General features: G+C 36.1%; 1 protein-coding gene across 2 annotated transcripts; it reads left to right on the top strand.

The window, feature by feature from the left end:
- Window positions 1–591: 591 nt before the first annotated feature.
- On the top strand, window positions 592–6,995 carry LOC110898019 (probable transcription factor KAN2). 2 transcript variants are annotated; one of them, XM_022144758.2, is made up of 6 exons: window positions 592–1,483; window positions 1,584–1,660; window positions 4,630–4,678; window positions 4,805–4,961; window positions 5,886–5,943; window positions 6,550–6,995. In XM_022144758.2, the coding sequence occupies exons 1-6, from the start codon at window positions 880–882 to the stop codon at window positions 6,655–6,657; spliced, it is 1,053 nt and encodes a 350-aa protein (XP_022000450.1). In that variant the 5' UTR covers window positions 592–879; the 3' UTR covers window positions 6,658–6,995. The 2 variants fall into 2 exon arrangements, with proteins under 2 accessions (XP_022000450.1, XP_022000449.1); XM_022144757.2 differs by having other exon boundaries at window positions 5,883–5,943.
- The last annotated feature ends 11,022 nt before the right edge of the window (window positions 6,996–18,017 follow it).

The following is an 18,017-nucleotide window of genomic DNA, read 5'->3' as shown; positions in this document are numbered from 1 at the left end:
GCGGTCTAAACCTTGCGAGTAAAAACACTGCAACGCGTGCGTGTTGTTCAAATTTTTACGTCTATTTTTTGGTAGTTTAACGACCCCTTCACAACTTGCGAATCCTAAACCGATTCAGTTATTGTATTCTTTGATTTAGGTTTTAGTCTAATTTTTTTATCGAGTTAAGACGGTGCAACACGCTTGCGTGGTTTAACGTTTTTACGTATACTTTTTGTTTGATTTAACAGATCCGTCGCGAAGCGTGTGTCCTAAATGATATCTTTCAAAATGTTATTTCCTTTTTCCTTTTTGTTTTTCATTTCCTATTTTTTCCCATTTTTTTCTTTTCTTTCCCTCACGTCCAAAGAATAAAGAAAGGCCCATTCTATACACACCCCCCCTCCTTCCTGATTACACCCCCCCTTGTGAGAGGAAAACTGTCAGTCCCACGCAGGCCCCACCTGTAAGTATGTGAGAGGAGGGGGGTGAAAAAAGTAAATAGGGGGGGTGTAGATAGTAGCACCCTAAAGAAAACGCCTCTCTCTCTCTCTCTAGGGGTCATTTTCTCATATATACTTCAGAGGAGAGATACAATCCTTCAACTCATACCTTGTCATTTCTCTCTCTCTCCCTCTCAATTTCAAAATAGTGCAATCCCATCACCATTGATGGCAAAATCCAGTCTAAAGAAGTCTTGAATTCAACAACATAAAACTTCTCTCATCATACTCCATATCCAAGATCACAACTTTATAATAATTAAACCCATTCCTCATGCCCTAGTATTCTTCTTGCTCTTTTGTATAACAACCATTTCCAACCCTACACATAACCTAACACAAACAACCAAGAATCAAGAACAAGAAAGAAAGTTGGAGTGAGATATTTGAAAGTGTAATGGAACTTTTTCCAGCACAACCAGACTTATCTCTCCAGATCAGCCCACCTAACACCAAACCCACTTCAAAAACTTTAACATCAACACAAATTGATCATGATCAAGAACAAGATCAAGATTTAGGGCATTTCAGGAAGAGAGCTTATTTAAACTCACAACATGACCACCATACAGCAACAACAATACCTAAACCATCTATTGAACTCAACTCACCCCACCCAACACATTCCACCAATCCAAACCTATCCCATCTCCATCACATCCTCTCCCCACAAAACACCAATCTCACCAACCAAAACCACACTCTAGGGTTCAGATCAGAGCTAGGTTTCTTGAGACCCATAAGAGGGGTTCCAGTTTATTACCATAATACCATTCCCCATGATCAACAACAGTCTTCTTTAGTACTAGATTCTTCTTGTACTATCTCTCCCACTAACAGTTCACCTTCTTCTCTAACTCATGCCAATAACATTCCCCAATCAAGATTCTTGTCAGCGAGGTTTTCGGCTAAGCGAAACATGAGAACTCCCAGGATGCGGTGGACCACAACCCTTCATGCTCGGTTTGTTCATGCTGTTGATCTCTTGGGTGGCCATGAAAGTATGTTTAACCTAGTGTTTTTCAGAATATTTAAATTTATTTATCTGTATGTATATTTTGCATTTTATTTATGATGAAAATGTTCTTTTAATGAGTTTAGGAGCAACACCCAAGTCAGTTCTTGAGCTAATGGATGTGAAAGATATAACTTTAGCACATGTTAAATCTCACTTGCAGGTAATTAAAACCATCTTCTCAATTCTCCAATAATTTCAATATAATAATTTTACCTTTATGTCATTTGTTTGAGTTAATGAAGAATCTTTATTCCTCAAACTTTATTAAGATTCATTATTTGTGCAGTGTATGAATAAAAATATATGCAGATGAAGATGCTAACTGTTCTATTTAATTTTATTTTATCTTGACTTTGAAACAATCTTATTAAGAAAAAAATACAGCTTTGTTATATAATTAGGTTAAAACATACAAATACCGATGCTTGTTTACCTGCAGACAGGTATTTCTAATTCTTGGGACCTATTTTTCTCCAGCTACTGCTGTAGACCTGACGCTTCTCCATAAGCTATACATTTTTTCAATCAACTTTTCTCTAAAAAATTACGAGGCTATATATAGTTTTTTTTTTGTTTTTTTTCCTAATTAAAATATAAAAAGTCACTAAACCCAATTTTGGCTATCAAGTTCATTTTGTTGTTATTAAGAGATATTATTAGACAACCACTAATACATTTTTTACTAATATATATACTAAGTTACTTAACAAGTTTAAGTTTTTTTTTTTTTCAATAATTTCTTATTAGTTACTTAACTTTTTATGTATATTCAAAACACTTTAATTATTATGAAACAAAATAACACCCAGATACTATATTATATCTTACAAGACAACAAAGACCAAGAAAATGAAAACACAGACACATAGCCCAAGTTGAGACAAGATTACACACAATCCATGACTCCATGGTGTGGTCTTTCTTTTTAAATAGTTTTGGTAGAAACAAGTGACATATTTTATAATAGAGTTAATTACTGTTTTCGTCCCTGGGGTTTGTCAAAAATAACGGTTTCAGTCCATTAGTTTAAAAATTGCGATTTCAGTCCATTAGTTTCATTTTCGTAACCATTTCAGTCCACTAACTTAACTCCATCCATTTATTTTGTTAACTTTGAGTTACTAACTAATTCAGGGACGGTTTGCGTCAGTTTTAGAAACACAGGGACTTAAGTGTAAACTCTAAAACATTAAAAAAAAAAAATAGTAAATTCCAAAAAATAAAAAAAATCCAAAAAACCAAACAAATTCCAAAAAATTCTAAAAAATAATAAAAATTCTAAAAAATCATAAAAATTCTAAAAAATTCTAAAAAATCCAAAAAATCCGTTTCGGCGCAAACTGTTTCGACCCGCACCGTTTCGAGCCGAACCGTTTCGACCCGCACCGTTTCGAGCCGAACCGTTTCGACCCGCACCGTTTCGAAGCCGAACCGTTTCGAGCTGAACCGTTTCGAACCGAACCGTTTCGCGCCGTAACGTTTCGAAGCCAAACCGTTTCAAGCCGTACCGTTTCGAACCGAACCGTTTCGAGCTGAACCGTTTCGAACCGAACCGTGCCGTATCGAACCGAACCGTTTCGAGCTGAACCGTATCGAACCGTACCGTTTCGACCTGAACCGTTTCGAAGCCGTACCGTTTCGAAGCCGAACCGTTTCGGTTCGATACGGCACGATTCGATACGGCACGGTTCGCGTCGAAACGGTACAGCTTGAAATGGTTCGGTTCGATACGGCACGGTTCGGTTCGAAACGGTTCAGCTCGAAACGGTTCGGTTCGAAACGGTACGGCTTGAAACGGTTCGGCTTCGAAACGGTACGGGTCGAAACGGTTCGGTTCAAAACGGTTCAGCTCGAAACGGTTCGGCTTCGAAACGGTACGGGTCGAAACGGTTCGGCTCGAAACGGTACGGGTCGAAACGGTTCGCGTCGAAACCGTTCAGCTCGAAACGGTTCCGGTCGAAACGGTACGGACGGTTCAGCTCGAAACGGTTCGGGTCGAAACGGTACGGGTCGAAACGGTTCGCGTCGAAACGGTTAAGCTCGAAACGGTTTGGGTTCGAAACAGTTCGCGCCGAAACGGATTTTTTGGATTTTTTAGACTTTTTTAGAATTTTTATTATTTTTTAGAATTTTTTGGAATTTGTTTGGTTTTTTTGGAATTTTTTTGATTTTTTGGAATTTAATATTTTTTTTGTTTTAATGTTTTAGAGTTTACACTTAAGTCCCTGTGTTTCTAAAACTGACGCAAACCGTCCCTGAATTAGTTAGTTAACTCAAAGTTAACAAAATAAATGGATGGAGTTAAGTTAGTGGACTGAAATGGTTACGAAAATGAAACTAATGGACTGAAATCGCAATTTTTAAACTAATGGACTGAAACCGTTATTTTTGACAAACCTCAGGGACGAAAACAGTAATTAACTCTTTATAATATCTATATTCTCCCTTTTCAGAACTTAGAGATTTAAAAAGGTACAGAAAACGCCATCATTCATCAATGATATGTATGTGTGGATGCATATGTATGCCTTGCGTAAATTGTGGTTTCATAACCGTACTTAACCATGGTTGAGTCAATTTAGCCAGATGACTTTCACCTGTATGGGCATGCACCATAAATATACGCAGTTTCTGTGCATGGTCACGTACATATGTGGTCATTACCTCATTCTTAATTTGTACTCAGCCTTGATTATTATTCAGTGAATTTAAGTGCCATCAAATTATAAGTGTGAGTTAAGTCATGAATACTTATGAATATGTTAACATAATACTTATTGTATTTAATTAGTTTTATATCGTAAATTAGCAAACCTTTTTTTTGTGAAAATAAGGTCGAGAGAGTAATATATTGGAGTAATTTTATTCTAGGTAGTTTTGGGCATTTATCATGCATGTAGTTCTTATTGTCTTTACTATTGCTAAAATTTTTAGCTAGTTTAGTTATTCGTTTAACATATAAATCTAATTTCTTATAAGACTAGAAAAAAAAGTATAAATGGAAGTGTCCAAAAAGATTAATGTTAAACATATAGGTTCATATTCTTATAATATGGGAAGAACTAAAAAAACAAAAAAAAAATGAGTATAAATGGAAGGGTTCTAAGATTAATGTTTTTTGTTTTTCAGATGTATAGAACTATTAAAACAACTGATCATAGAGCAGCAACTTCTTCAGGTATATCACTTTCTTTGACCTTCAGTTTCGATTTCTTCTTAAGTTTATTATCAACTTTTGGAGGGTTGGAGTCTGCATTTATTAAATTCAAAAGGATGGTGTTTAACCTATAACTGGGGCTATCAGATGTTCATGGAAATGGATCCTCGCGAAATATCTGTGATGATATATTGCTTGATATTCGAAATTTAAAGAGGACGGGCTCATCGACGGATCATGGAGGAAGTCCTAAGGGTCATCTTGAAGGAGATCATCAGTATGGACTTTGGAGTAACTCTTCAAGGTTAGCACTACATTACATTTCACTTTTTTTATTTTTTTATTTTTTTTGAATGGCTAACGTTGCACACTATGGGGATTGAACCCCTGACTTCTCCTATCCTAAGCTCTATCTAAACTCACCAATACCACTGGGCTATTCCCAAGTGGATCATTACATTTCACTTACACACAAGCAACTTCATTGTCTAAAGTACACTAAGAAAAGTACACAAGTTAGTAGGGTCATATTAGAGCTTTATACGCATGGCTAACAATGTTCATAGTTGTTTAATATTTGGTGCATATTTAAGATAGATCTTAATTAGGATCATTTTATTTTTTTGTTAGGTTTGTAGTTTGTACCATGTAGACGTGTCATATTGGTGATCTTAGAACTCATTAAAAAGATGTAGGAGTGTCTTTGAATACATATCTACGAAATCAGGGTTTAATTAGCATCAGAGATTGTTACTTTATATAGTAAGAATATCTTAATAACCAGCTTTAACAAACTAAGCCAAAGACGAACATATCTCTTTCCCACTGATTTTGTGGGTTCACAAGGTCATTTTAAGTGGGATCCACTACTTGCTAAACTAGATGTCAAAGTTAAGACCTTTAGGTGAAGAATGAATACCCATTATAATGAGAGAAACTTTTGGGTGCTAAATTTGCTCTCTTTGAGACTTCTGTGTACTTTCTTTCTGTTTTTATCTGTGTATAGCGTGTATGTTTACCAAATTTTCTTCCATTTTTACCCCTATTTCATCTTCTATGTATGTCATGGGTAATGGCAATGCACATGGGATGATTTTAACTTTATCTTAAGCCAGTGAGATGTTATTTTCTTTATATGAGTGTGCCTTTTCTCTCCTTTCCTTCCTTCTGCATGGGCTTCCCACTGATTGGAAATATTCCCTTCTCAATGTACTGGTCTATGTAGCAGGGAAGCTTGGTTGCATGGCAAACATAAAGATTCTCAAGTAAATATACCATCTCTAAAGGTAGATCTTATATATATATTGTGCTCTTTTTGTTTTATAGTTAAATGTCATTTGATAGTTTTTTAAGAGTAGATAAATTTTCACTTTCACCACTTTTGATAGCATTCTATAATGCTCTAGCTTTATTTAACAAGAATATTATCCCGTGTGGGAAAAAAGGAGTAGAAAAGATGAAAGCTTTTCAAAGACTAGTCAAGCCATACAAATATATTAAGGCTTGATTATATTTTTTTTAAAGATAAGGGAATTAAGGCTAAAAGCAAATAAAAGAACACACTTTAAAGGGTGCAACATCTCCGAACCCTTAAAGTGAGCACTATAAGGATAGTAGAATATGTATGTATATACACTAATACACATATTAATATACATACCAAAAAAGTTAAACATCATTAATAATTACCAATAAGCTATTAAAATGTTGATATGTGGATGGCTTCAAAGATGTTGCCTTGTGCATTACATAAATCTAGCTAGGTTATGTATAAGTGTATGTAACTTAATTATAACTTTTAGAGTGCCTCTAGCTTGCAAAATCAACATGCCTTTTGGTCTTATATTGATATATAACTAATCTTGGTCCATTGATGCCATAATTTCTTTCAGGAGGAAACAAATCCAAAGGGCATGAACTATGAGAGATTACAAGACATAATCTCACCAAACCATTTCCCTATGAATCTAGAGTTCACTTTGGGAAGGCCACAGTACTAGTACTGACATGATGCATGTTGGCGTTTGAGATGATGATGATGATGACTATGATTATGATGTTCTACATATAGATTGTACTATTCATTTCAATATCATTATGTTTTTAAATGGTTGCTAGTGAAAAAGATTCAGGTCCCCACTATGATATCAGAAAAAAGGAAAAGAAAAGTGAAAGAGAGAACTAAAGACAGAAGGCAACAAAAGGGAGGAGGTTTTGAAAAGCATGTCCTTCCCATCAAATATGTGATCATCATTTAAAATATTACATCTTTATAATTATATATATATTCTTTATGCAAGAAAGATGAAGTCTCAGTTAATTTTAACTGGTTTTTGCATGAGAAAGAGACGAGAGTCCTTTAGCTTTGTTAAAAGGACGATGAGGTGATCTTTGGTAATTGTAATGCAACACTTTACATAGAGCAGAAAAAGGAAGAGTATATTTTTACGAAAGGTGTAAGAGAGAGCTCCCTCTTCTTTCCATGGGAGTGTCATATGCTTTACACTTGCTAAAACAAGAAAAGTAAAGAAAAGGATAGCATCACCTTAACAAAAGAGAACTAAAGAATGTTTAGATTTCCTTTTTATATATGGGAAAATCAATAAAAATGATTCAAAATGTGTCGGATATATATTTTCATTTGGTATTCAAATTAAAGGCTAATAGGAAAATGACTAGAGGCCGCACCTTCTTGTTTGAGTCTTAGTGAACTCTACAAGTTGGTGTGGATTGTTGTTCACCGAGATGTTCATGTTCTTTATATTATCTAAATTTTTATATGTTTATGTTTTCAGGTAATTACACTTTGCCTCCCTTTGTTTTGGAATGTTCTCTACATTATCTAAATTTTTATATGTTTATGTTTTTAGTTAATTACACTTTGCCTCCCTTTATTTTGGAACAAATTTCACTTTGTCTCCCTATCTCAAAAACATTTGGGTATTGCCACCGTTTACTTTCCGCATGCTGCAATATGCATCCCTGCCATCAACTTCTGTCAACCTGTCGTATATGTTGAAGGGAAAAATGGTAATCTCAAATGGTGAGGTGATTGTTGTCACTTTTTTCTCTCCCTCATCAATTTCACTCGACCAGCACACACCATTACCACCACTCCACCATCATCCATCACCACCACATTCACCCCCATCTCCTAAAAGTGTACATACATTAAACGAAACTCTAATATTTTTAAAATTTTTAGCTGTTTTGATACACACACTCTCTCTCCACAAAACATGCAAACCAAACTGTGACAACCTGCAACTTTAGGGACTAGTTTAACCTAACCACAATTAATTTAATCATACATTCATGGCACTGCATTTAACTAGGATTAGTTAAATGAGTCTACTTTGGTAATTCAGGGAATTACCGGAACACATACATGATAACTCTTGAACATTGGCAACTAACGCGGGATAATAATTATAAACGGATGGTTTATACGAAACTTATGTGCTGCATGACAAATACGTGAACTGTATGCTATAATTGTAAATTACATGGTACTATGTGGCTTTTGTGTAAAAGTTTAATATTAGGGGGTGTTTAGTGTATGTGAAACTCTAATAAACTACTCAAAACCCTAGAATTTTCCCATAACTTCTCTGTACGACATTTTCATCACTCTCTAACCATCTCTAATCCTTCTTCAATCATTTGGCTTCACAAGTTCACACACATTAATTCTTGATCTTCAATCCATCTGGATTTAATCAGAGGTAAGTGTTTATGATTATATGATATGTTGTTGATCTTGTTCTTTTGATTTATAGAAACCCTAGATAATCCAAATAATTGATTGTGTGTGATTGATTATGCCAATGAATACGTAGTGGCTTAGACAAATGATTGTGCAATGATTGTTTGATGATTGTGGTATGTTAACACTGCTAGATTGATTGATTTGATACCTGACATTATTGGTTACTGTGCATTTGGGGGTTTCTGTTCGTGGAAACCTTGAAGAAAGGGATTCCTGATTGTCAGACTTTGTGAAGTCACAAAGTTGTCCGTGTTTGTTAAACTTACATATTGGTCCGCACATAAGTATTTTTATTTGTCCGCACTTGTTATTTTTCAGTGGTGTCCGCATTTGTGAGTCCTGATGTTGTCTGCACATGTGATCCGTTGGTTGTCCGCACTTATAAATAGCAATACAGACCGCACTTAGAGATTATAGTTGAGGTCCGCATTTGTGTCGATTAAACAAGGCCTGAACTTATTCAATTTAAGATGTCCAAACTTATAAAAGCTTTAATAGGGTCCGACCTTAGTTAAAAGTATAAGCTGGTCCGCATATGTATAACAAAAGCATCCGCACATAAGGTTTTCTTTTATATGTCCGCGCATGTATTTTAAGGATAATCAGTCCGCACATATGTTAAAAAGGTTATCAAGTCCGCACTTGAGGTATTGTGAAATGTCCGCACTTGAGGTATTGTTAAACAAAATTGTGAACTCGCCAGCTTTATGTTGATACACTTTTTCTACATGCTTGCAGGTCGTTAGGTGTCTTCATTGAACGAAACTTGCAATCGGGGGAGCTGAGGATGTCGTGGGTCATACCGTTTAATAACACGTCTAAAGTTATGCTATGTTTTATGAACAATTGGTTTCAATTACTTAGTACAACCTCAAATGCTTCCGCTGAACGTATAATTGTTTTAATCAGATGTTTTGGATTACACTTTTCACGTTGAATGAGATTTCGAATTTATTATCTTATTGCTAGTTCAATGTGATTAGTAGCTAGATCCTGGTACGTCACACGCCTTGCGGTGGTTTCCGCATGTGGTATTTTGGGGGTGTGACACAAACCCTACTTCAAAATTTAGCCGCCACTGCACACTGCTTGCTGTCTCTCTCTATCGAATCTTTTCTCTCCAACGACAGCAACATCAACAATACTTAGCTCTTTCTTCCTTTCTATCTTTGTTTCTACGATTCAACACAAACAACATATATGTTGGAGTGATGATTGGTGTAACGAACATGAGATGGTTTGTCAAGAGGTAGTCGGGGTTTGAAATTAACAAAGGGAGTGTGTGTTTGATGGTGGATGATTATAGTGAATGAGGTGGTGGTGAACAGGGGTAGTTGTGGTGCTTGACGAAGGTGTCAAAGTGGTTCAGTCATTGTATGTGGTGATACGGTGGTTGGTGGAGTTGTGGTATTTTGATGGTTGTCACAGTGTGATGTTGCAGGTTGTGGTACTGGTGGGTGAACAACATTGGACGGGTGGTGCAGTAGTGGTGTTAAGGCGGAGTGTCAGTGGGTGCAGGTGGCATCGCTTGAGGATATATGGAAGTTGTAGTTGTGGATTTAAAGACATAAGATTTAAAGTGACGGTGGCCAGAGTGATGCCGAAAAACAATAGCAGCACAACGTCTGGATTGATGCTTGATTGGTTCGCAATGGTTTGTAAGTTCTAGATTAATTGTAGTGTGGGAAAGGTTTAGTGATTGTACCAGGTGGGTTGGATGCTTGATTGGTACGTAATGGTTTATAAGTTCTAGATTGATTGATCACTATACTTAGGTTTGTCCAAAAATGGTTGGTTGTTTGATTACACACTTTAGCTAGGTCAGTCTGATAATGTTATAATGTTTTAATTAAACTTCTTGAATGTTTATCTAGATGAATTTGAGGTTGGGTTTGCTAAGCATATGAATTATAAGATGTTTGGATGATTCGATCTTCTTTTGGGGATGTTTTTGAATCAGGTTGTGTTGGTGGTTATGGGGCTGATCCGATGCAAAAATTCATTGAATGTGGACACGGGTTGGAATGGTGATTGTAATAATAGCAAAACCGAAGTGGCACATAATGTAAGAAGAAAAGGGTAGCTTGGTCTTTTCACCCAAATTTAACAGTCAAACTAATGGTCGTTGACGTCAGGGAGGCATTGTGAAACGTTTGGAAAGTTTGAGGTGGTAAAACAAAAAGTATATGCAAAAGGGATACAAACTACAATTTACTATTCTGTTTTTATAAGTGTAAACACACACTCCAATAAAATATATTTGGGGACTTTGACATGCATAAACTTGATGGAGGATAAACACTTGGTGTCATTATGCAAGAAACCATTGGTCTGCATATGTTTATGTGATTATTGTATAAGTAATGTTGTTTCCTGTTATGTATGTTTTGCGTTACTCGTATGCTTTACATAATTTTCTTTGTGTATTTCTATTATGCATTTAATTATTTGGTTACCTATGTATTTCATACTACTCATATATTGGTTTTCTATAACAACTAGTATTAAGCCCCCTGCTTTGCGATGAAGGCCATCAGCACTGACGTTCAGCGTGACAATGTGAACAAGTTAGACCGAAACGTAAAATATAGAAAAATAAACTAAGTCAATTTAGGACCCGTGCGTTACAACAAACTTGTTAATCAGGAAAAAATAGACGACATAAAAACATTGAACCACACATGCACGTTACATCATATTAACTCGTAAAATTTAGAATCGAAGGTAAAACAAAAAAATTGTGAATGATCAAAAGTATAGGAGACCAAAGTTGAAAGTAAAAAAGTTGTGAGGTTAAATTGCAAAAGACGAAAGTTTTGGCGTTAAAAGTAAAAAAAAATCAATAAGGTTTTGGGTTAAAAGTGTAAAAACAATTTTTTTTTGTAAACCTCCTAAAGCATGATGTACAACACCTCTATGCACAAAAATGTTGTAAATTAAGAGTATGTAAATTATGATCCCTTTTTATGCGAATGGTGTTTATGTGACATGTGCAAATGATTATGTTGTAATAATTTACTTTGTTTAGTTGTCTATATAGGGAATTGTTATTGCACAAGAGGGCCAATTCGTAAGAAGTTTACTAGGCATTTAAAGACAATGGTATCTTAGGAAAATTCAATATTGTTGACTCATAAACTTACTTCCCCGATGATTTTCAAACAACTATGACTTTTTCATATGATAATAACTTGTTTTAAATTAAACCGTATTAGCAAGCATTTTATTCTCTTTATTTTGAGTAGGCTATTGCTGGAGTTTTCTTAATTTTTAATTTTTTTTACAGGATACGTGATTACACATTCAATATAAATCATTACATGATTACATATTTAATATCATTTGTTATAACTGATGTTATTACAGTTATGCTTATTATGGGATTACACATTCCATAGTAAGAACGTAATTGTTTATACTTTATTACGTGATTAAATCTATAATATACAACATTACGTGGTTATTATAGGTTGATTGGTTAATGTTTTGTATTACATTACATTTATCATTAATAAGTGATTAAACCTGAAATATTAGGCATTCTGTGAAATATTATGTATGATATGTTTTTTTATTACAGTAACAGTTACTACCTAATTATGTAATCACTTAATGGATTTTCATATAAATACTATAAGGAAATCACATAATGGGTATTCAAAATAAAAACATCACGTAATAATGCATTAACAACAAAATCCACAAAGAATAATTTACAATTAATAAATTGTAACATTAACAAGAATAATTTAGTTTAACTTTAACAACATATCAATAGTTGGATTACAAGATTGTTGTGTGGGAGGTTGTAAGTAAGTAGAGTCTTGAGCAACCTTTGAAAATTGTGTTGAATTGTTTTAAACTATGCCTATATGTAAAGTGTGCATATGATGTTATGTTGCATGGTAGGACATCTATCAAGTAACTACTTTCTGTTTGTTATATTATAACATAATAAGCAAATATTTAAATATGTGATTCTTAAAGTGTGGTAAATGTACTTATTCTAATTCCAGACTTTTGATAGTTGGGTTATGTAACACCCCAAAAGGGGATTATATGAAAATAAGTTAGAATAATTAAAAGACTTAATTTAGTTGGTGAAATGTGTTAAAATGCTAGTTAAGTGATAGTAGGTGACTAAGTTAAATGAATGAACAAACAAGAAGGGCCAAATGTGAAAATATTGAAACTCCAAATATTAAAAAGAAAGAAAAACAAAAAAATACACACTGTGTGTGTCTCTGGAGATCGATCAGGGCAGGGAGAAACAAGGGTTCAACCCTAATTGCTAATTCAGCCAAATTAGAAGGAAATCTCAAAGATAGTACATTGCATGAACTCAAGTTTCGATCATCTAAGCTAATATAGTGAAATGGCGTGAAAGAAGAAAGCTCAAGTGCTAGGAAAACGGAAAACACACAAGATCGAGGTACGTTATATTCCGGCATAAAATTTATTTAGTTGTTCAATGTTTTTGTTTAAAAAAAAAGTTTAGACTTCGCTATGTTATTGTAAAAATGAAGTAAGCAGCCTAACCCGTGTGAACGGGTTATTGGGAATGAATGTTTATGAACGGAAAATAGTATAGTCGGATTGTTTAAAACAAACCGAGAAAATGTATGTTATTACAAAGGAAAAAGGAAAGTAATTATTTAAATCCGTTGTAGACGGATTGATATGAATGAATGTAAATGTGATGAAAAGGATATATTCGATTCGTTATAAACGAACCGAATGGATGTTTATGTATGCTTGCAAATGTCCGTTATGACGGATTAAGGAATGGCAAGTTTTATCTCAAGTGTGAGATAGTATGTTTTGACCCGTTTCACCGGGTAAGAAGATGAATGTATGATATGAAAGTATAAATCGGATTAGTTGGATTATTAGTCATGAACTAATATAACTGACGAAGTTCATTTATATGATGTTGTAAGTAAATCCTCAACTTAGGCGGCACGACGACTTGGATCGAACACACGCATGAATCATGACCATCATACGCTTCCGCTATTTTGATTCGAAATTTTGGGTTGAAAATATCTTGTTGTGAATAACCTTGTTAGTAGCTAGTGTTTTAAAACATAAAGTTAAGTCCTTGTCGTGTCTTTGAATGGGTCGTAGTGTTGGTTGTAAAGATGATGGTTAAAACAGGGATACATTCGTTATATGGACGGGCCATGCCCAAATTTTGTCAAAAATTGTATATTAATATTATAAATATCCTTACTTTCGAATGTAAAAAGAATGGGCGTTTCAAAAAGTTCATATCTCTAATGTCTTTTGATCACCATTTTGTTACTTGAAAAGCGGGTCTTACAAGTTGGTATCAGAGCCTAGATTTGAGGGAGCCTAGTTGAACTCAAACCGAAAGCTCAAATGAAGGTGTGTTCAAACCGAAAGCTCAAATGAAGGTGTGTTCATTCCGAAGCGCTATGCAAGTAAGTAAATTGTAAACTTTGAATATACATATATTTAGAGATGAAAAAGGGAATTTTTAGGAAAATCGCTTAGAAACTGAGTTTTAAAGCATATGATGATGTGAAACGGGTCCGTATTTAAATTACCAACGCGTAGGAAAAAGAATTACGAAAAACGGACTTGTAGATTGAAAGTTATGAGAGTTTCAAGTTGATTAGAATAAAAAACTGGAGCTGGACAAATGCAGGATTTTGCAACAGACCTGCTGGAAATGTGGTTCCCCCGCGCCACGCGACAGAATCCAGGATTCCTGCCGTGACACGCAACAATGCTCGCGGAGTGCGACAGAATTAAGGCAATCTGTCGCGTGCCGCGAGAGACCATAAAACATTCAAAAAATTTTATTTTTATTATTTTGAATGTGGGACTTGCTCTAATCGGTTTCTAAGGCCCCATAATCAATATTAAGGTTATTCGTATATTAAGAATGATGAGGGAACCATAAACGAAGGGAGAAATGTTAAATTGTTATGATGAAAGATTATGGTCAAAGCGATACAACATGACCGTCAATGACGATAATGTATGAAGTATAAATTATAAATGGAATGTAGCGTGGTAACACAAGTAAATATGGTGAACTAAAAGTGTGAAAAGAACTCCAAATTAATATGATGAATATTTTATGTAGATGATGGACACAGGAAATGTAAACGATGTTGAAGTAGCGCGACAAAAAGCATTTGATAATAAGGTCATGGAAGCAGCAGAAAAGGTTATACATGCTAACATTCCCCAGTTAGCTCAAGAAGTCGAAAGCCGTGTCTTAGGAGTGGTAGATGCTATGATGACTAGTAAAATTGAGGAGTTAACAGAGATGATTGAAGGTCTAAAAGTAAGGGTATGGAACGAAGGTGCACGTACAAGGATTTCATGTCATGCCATCCCACAACTTATGATGGCAAGATTGATCCGATAGCATGCCAAAGATGGATCTCAAACATAGAGGTAGTGTTCATACGCAGTCGATGTGATAAGGAAGACCAAGTTATGTTCCCTACTGGACAACTCACCTTGTAAGCGAAAGATTGGTGGGACGCGTATTGCAAGGAAATAGGTGAGGATAAGCTTCAAGCGATGACTTGGCAGGAATTCAAGGAGCCTTTTCTGAGATATCATTGTCCTCAGTCAGCCATCGATAAGATATAGGAGGATTTCTTACGCCTTCGACAGAAAAATGAAACAATCAACGAGATTACAAACACCTTTCTGGATAAGATGAAGTTTTATGGAGATTTTGTGAAGACAGAAAGAATGAAAATCAATCGTTATCATGGCATATTAAAGGCAGAATATAGGGAGTTTATCACTCCCTCAAAATGTGAAACTCTCGATGAGCTTATCAATCTGGCTCGGGATAGAGAACTTGAACTCAAAAGACAAGATGAGCGTGGTGAAAAGAGATCGGCGGAAAAAAGGGACCAATTCAAGTCCGTCTAAGAAGGCGAAGTTTCAAGAGCATGGAAGGAAGGATAAGTCAAAGGGCCAAGACATGTGGGAAACTTCATACTGGGGAGTGCCTTTTGGCAAGAAGGGGTGCTATAAATGTGGTAAGGAGGGACATCCTGCCTACAAATGCCCTAACAACCCGAAGACTTGTTTCAACTGTTTTCAAAAGGGGCATATTAAATCGGAGTGCCCTAAACTTCAGCAAGGATCAAAGAAAGAGGAGAAGAAGGAAGAGGGCTCTAGGGCGAAAGGGAGGATGTTCCAAATCACATCCAAAGAAAAGGTTCATCTGAATCTAGTTTCAGGTATCTTTTTATTAAACTCCATGCCAATTTATGTTTTGTTCGATACCGGAGCTACAATGTCGTTTATTTCAAGTGAAATAGTAAATCATCCCTCTTTTAAGATTGAACGAATGTCGGTACCCTTAGAGGTAGAGATAACTGGTAGTAAGAACTATTTATTACACGAGATTTGTAGAAATTGCAAGTTCACTATAGAAGATGAAGAATTTGATATCGACCTCATACCTATGGTTTTGGGGGAATTTAAAATGATACTGGGTATGGATTGGATGGCCCGACACCATGCAGAGATTAATTGTGAAGCTAAAACAGTACTTGTTCAATCTCCAAGTGGAAGGCGATTAAGTATACAAGGCGAGAGAAATGTGGAAGCGAAACTCTGTACCCTCGTTCAATCCGTTAAGTATGTACTTAACGGGAGTAGGGCATACCTACCTTATGTGGTAGACGCTCAACAAAGTCCCCCGAAGCTTGAAGATGTTGAGATCATGAACGAATTTCTGGACGTATTTCCGGAGGAATTACCGGGACTCCCTCCCGAATGAGAAATAGAGTTTCGCATCGAATTAAATCCGGGTGCAAAACCGGTAGCGAAAGACCCGTATAGATTGGCCCCCACTGAGATGCGGGAGTTAGTGACGCAATTACAAGATCTACTTGATAAGGGTTTTATACGCCCGAGTGTGTCACCTTGGGGAGCACCTGTCTTGTTTGTAAAAAAGAAGGATGGGTCGATGCGCATGTGTGTCGACTATAGGGAACTGAACAAAATAACCATAAAGAACCGTTACCCCTTACCCAGAATTGACGATCTTTTCGATCAATTACAAGGGGCGAATTGGTTCTCAAAGATAGACTTGCGTTCAGTATATCATCAAGTCAGGGTACGAGAAGAAGACGTTGCAAAGACTGCATTTAGAACCCGATATGGACATTACGAGTTTCTAGTTATGTCCTTTGGGTTGACGAATGCGCCAGTAGCATTTATGGATCTTATGAACCGGGTATGTCGACCCATGCTAGATAAATCTGTGATCGTGTTCATAGGTGATATTCTATTCTATTCGCGAAGCATGGCTGAACATGCGAGACACTTGCGTGAAGTACTTGAAATTCTCCGTAAGGAAAAACTTTATGCAAAATTTTCAAAGTGTGCCTTTTGGCTCAGAGAGGTGCAGTTTCTAGGTCATGTGATAAATTCGGAAGGTGTTTTAGTAGATCCGTAAAAAATCGAGGCCGTGATCAAGTGGGTTTCCCCGAAAAATCCAACTAAAATAAGAAGTTTTCTAGGCCTTGCGGGGTATTATAGAAGGTTTATACATGATTTCTCGAAGATAGTGTTACCCTTAACAAAACTGACGAGGAAGAAAGAGAAGTTTGTGTGGGGTAAAGAACAGGATGAAGCCTCTCGAATGTTAAAGGAGAAACCGTCGAGTCCCCCGGTCTTAACATTACCAGATGGGACAGAAGACCTGGTTGTTTATTCAGATGCCTCACAGCAGGGTTTAGGGTGTGTTTTGATGCTTCACGACAATTAAAACCGCGTGAAGTAAACTACCCAACACACGATTTAGAATTGGCAGCGGTAGTGTTCGCCTTAAAGATTTGGAGGCACTATCTATATGGTACGAGATGTACAATCTACTCAGATCACAAAAGCCTCAAATATTTCTTCAAACAGAAAGATTTAAATATGAGGCAGCAGAGATGGTTAGAAATTATCAAAGAGTACGATTGCGATATCCTTTATCACCCGGGAAAAGCGAATGTGGTGGCAGATGCGTTAAGCTGAAAAGAGTATCCACCTCCGATTCAAGTAAAATCCATGAAGATGATAGTTACACCACGCTTACTTGAAATGATACGAGACTCCCAAATTAAGTCTCTTGGAGCGGAAGACCCAAAGAAAGAAAGAATGAAAGGTATAGCCGAAAAATTAGAAGAAAATTCGATCGGACTCAAAACAAGATTCGGTCGAATTTGGATACCACGGTTTTGCGAAGTCAAGACCGCGATACTCGAGGAAGCTCATAAGTCACGGTATTCAATCCATCCCGGGGCAACAAAAATGTATCGGGACTTGAAGACCAATTATTGGTGGCCGGTTATGAAACGCGATATTGTTATGTATGTCACGAAATGCTTAACATGCTCCCAAGTGAAAGCAGAACATCAAAAATCACACGGGGGAAGTTGAGAGCGTGTGCCTTAGACTGACGGTCAGTCAGAAAGAACCATTCAAACACTTGTCGATATGTTGAGAGTGTGTGCCTTAGACTTTGGGGGAAGTTAGGATGACCATTTACCACTAGTGGAATTCTCTTATAATAATAGTTACCATAGTGGCATTCAA

The sequence above is a fragment of the Helianthus annuus genome, chromosome 13 (assembly GCF_002127325.2).
Source record: "Helianthus annuus cultivar XRQ/B chromosome 13, HanXRQr2.0-SUNRISE, whole genome shotgun sequence".
In the NCBI taxonomy this organism is placed as follows: Eukaryota; Viridiplantae; Streptophyta; class Magnoliopsida; order Asterales; family Asteraceae; genus Helianthus; species Helianthus annuus.
Note: the sequence above shows the minus strand (reverse complement) of the source record. Positions and strands in the feature narration are given on the sequence as shown.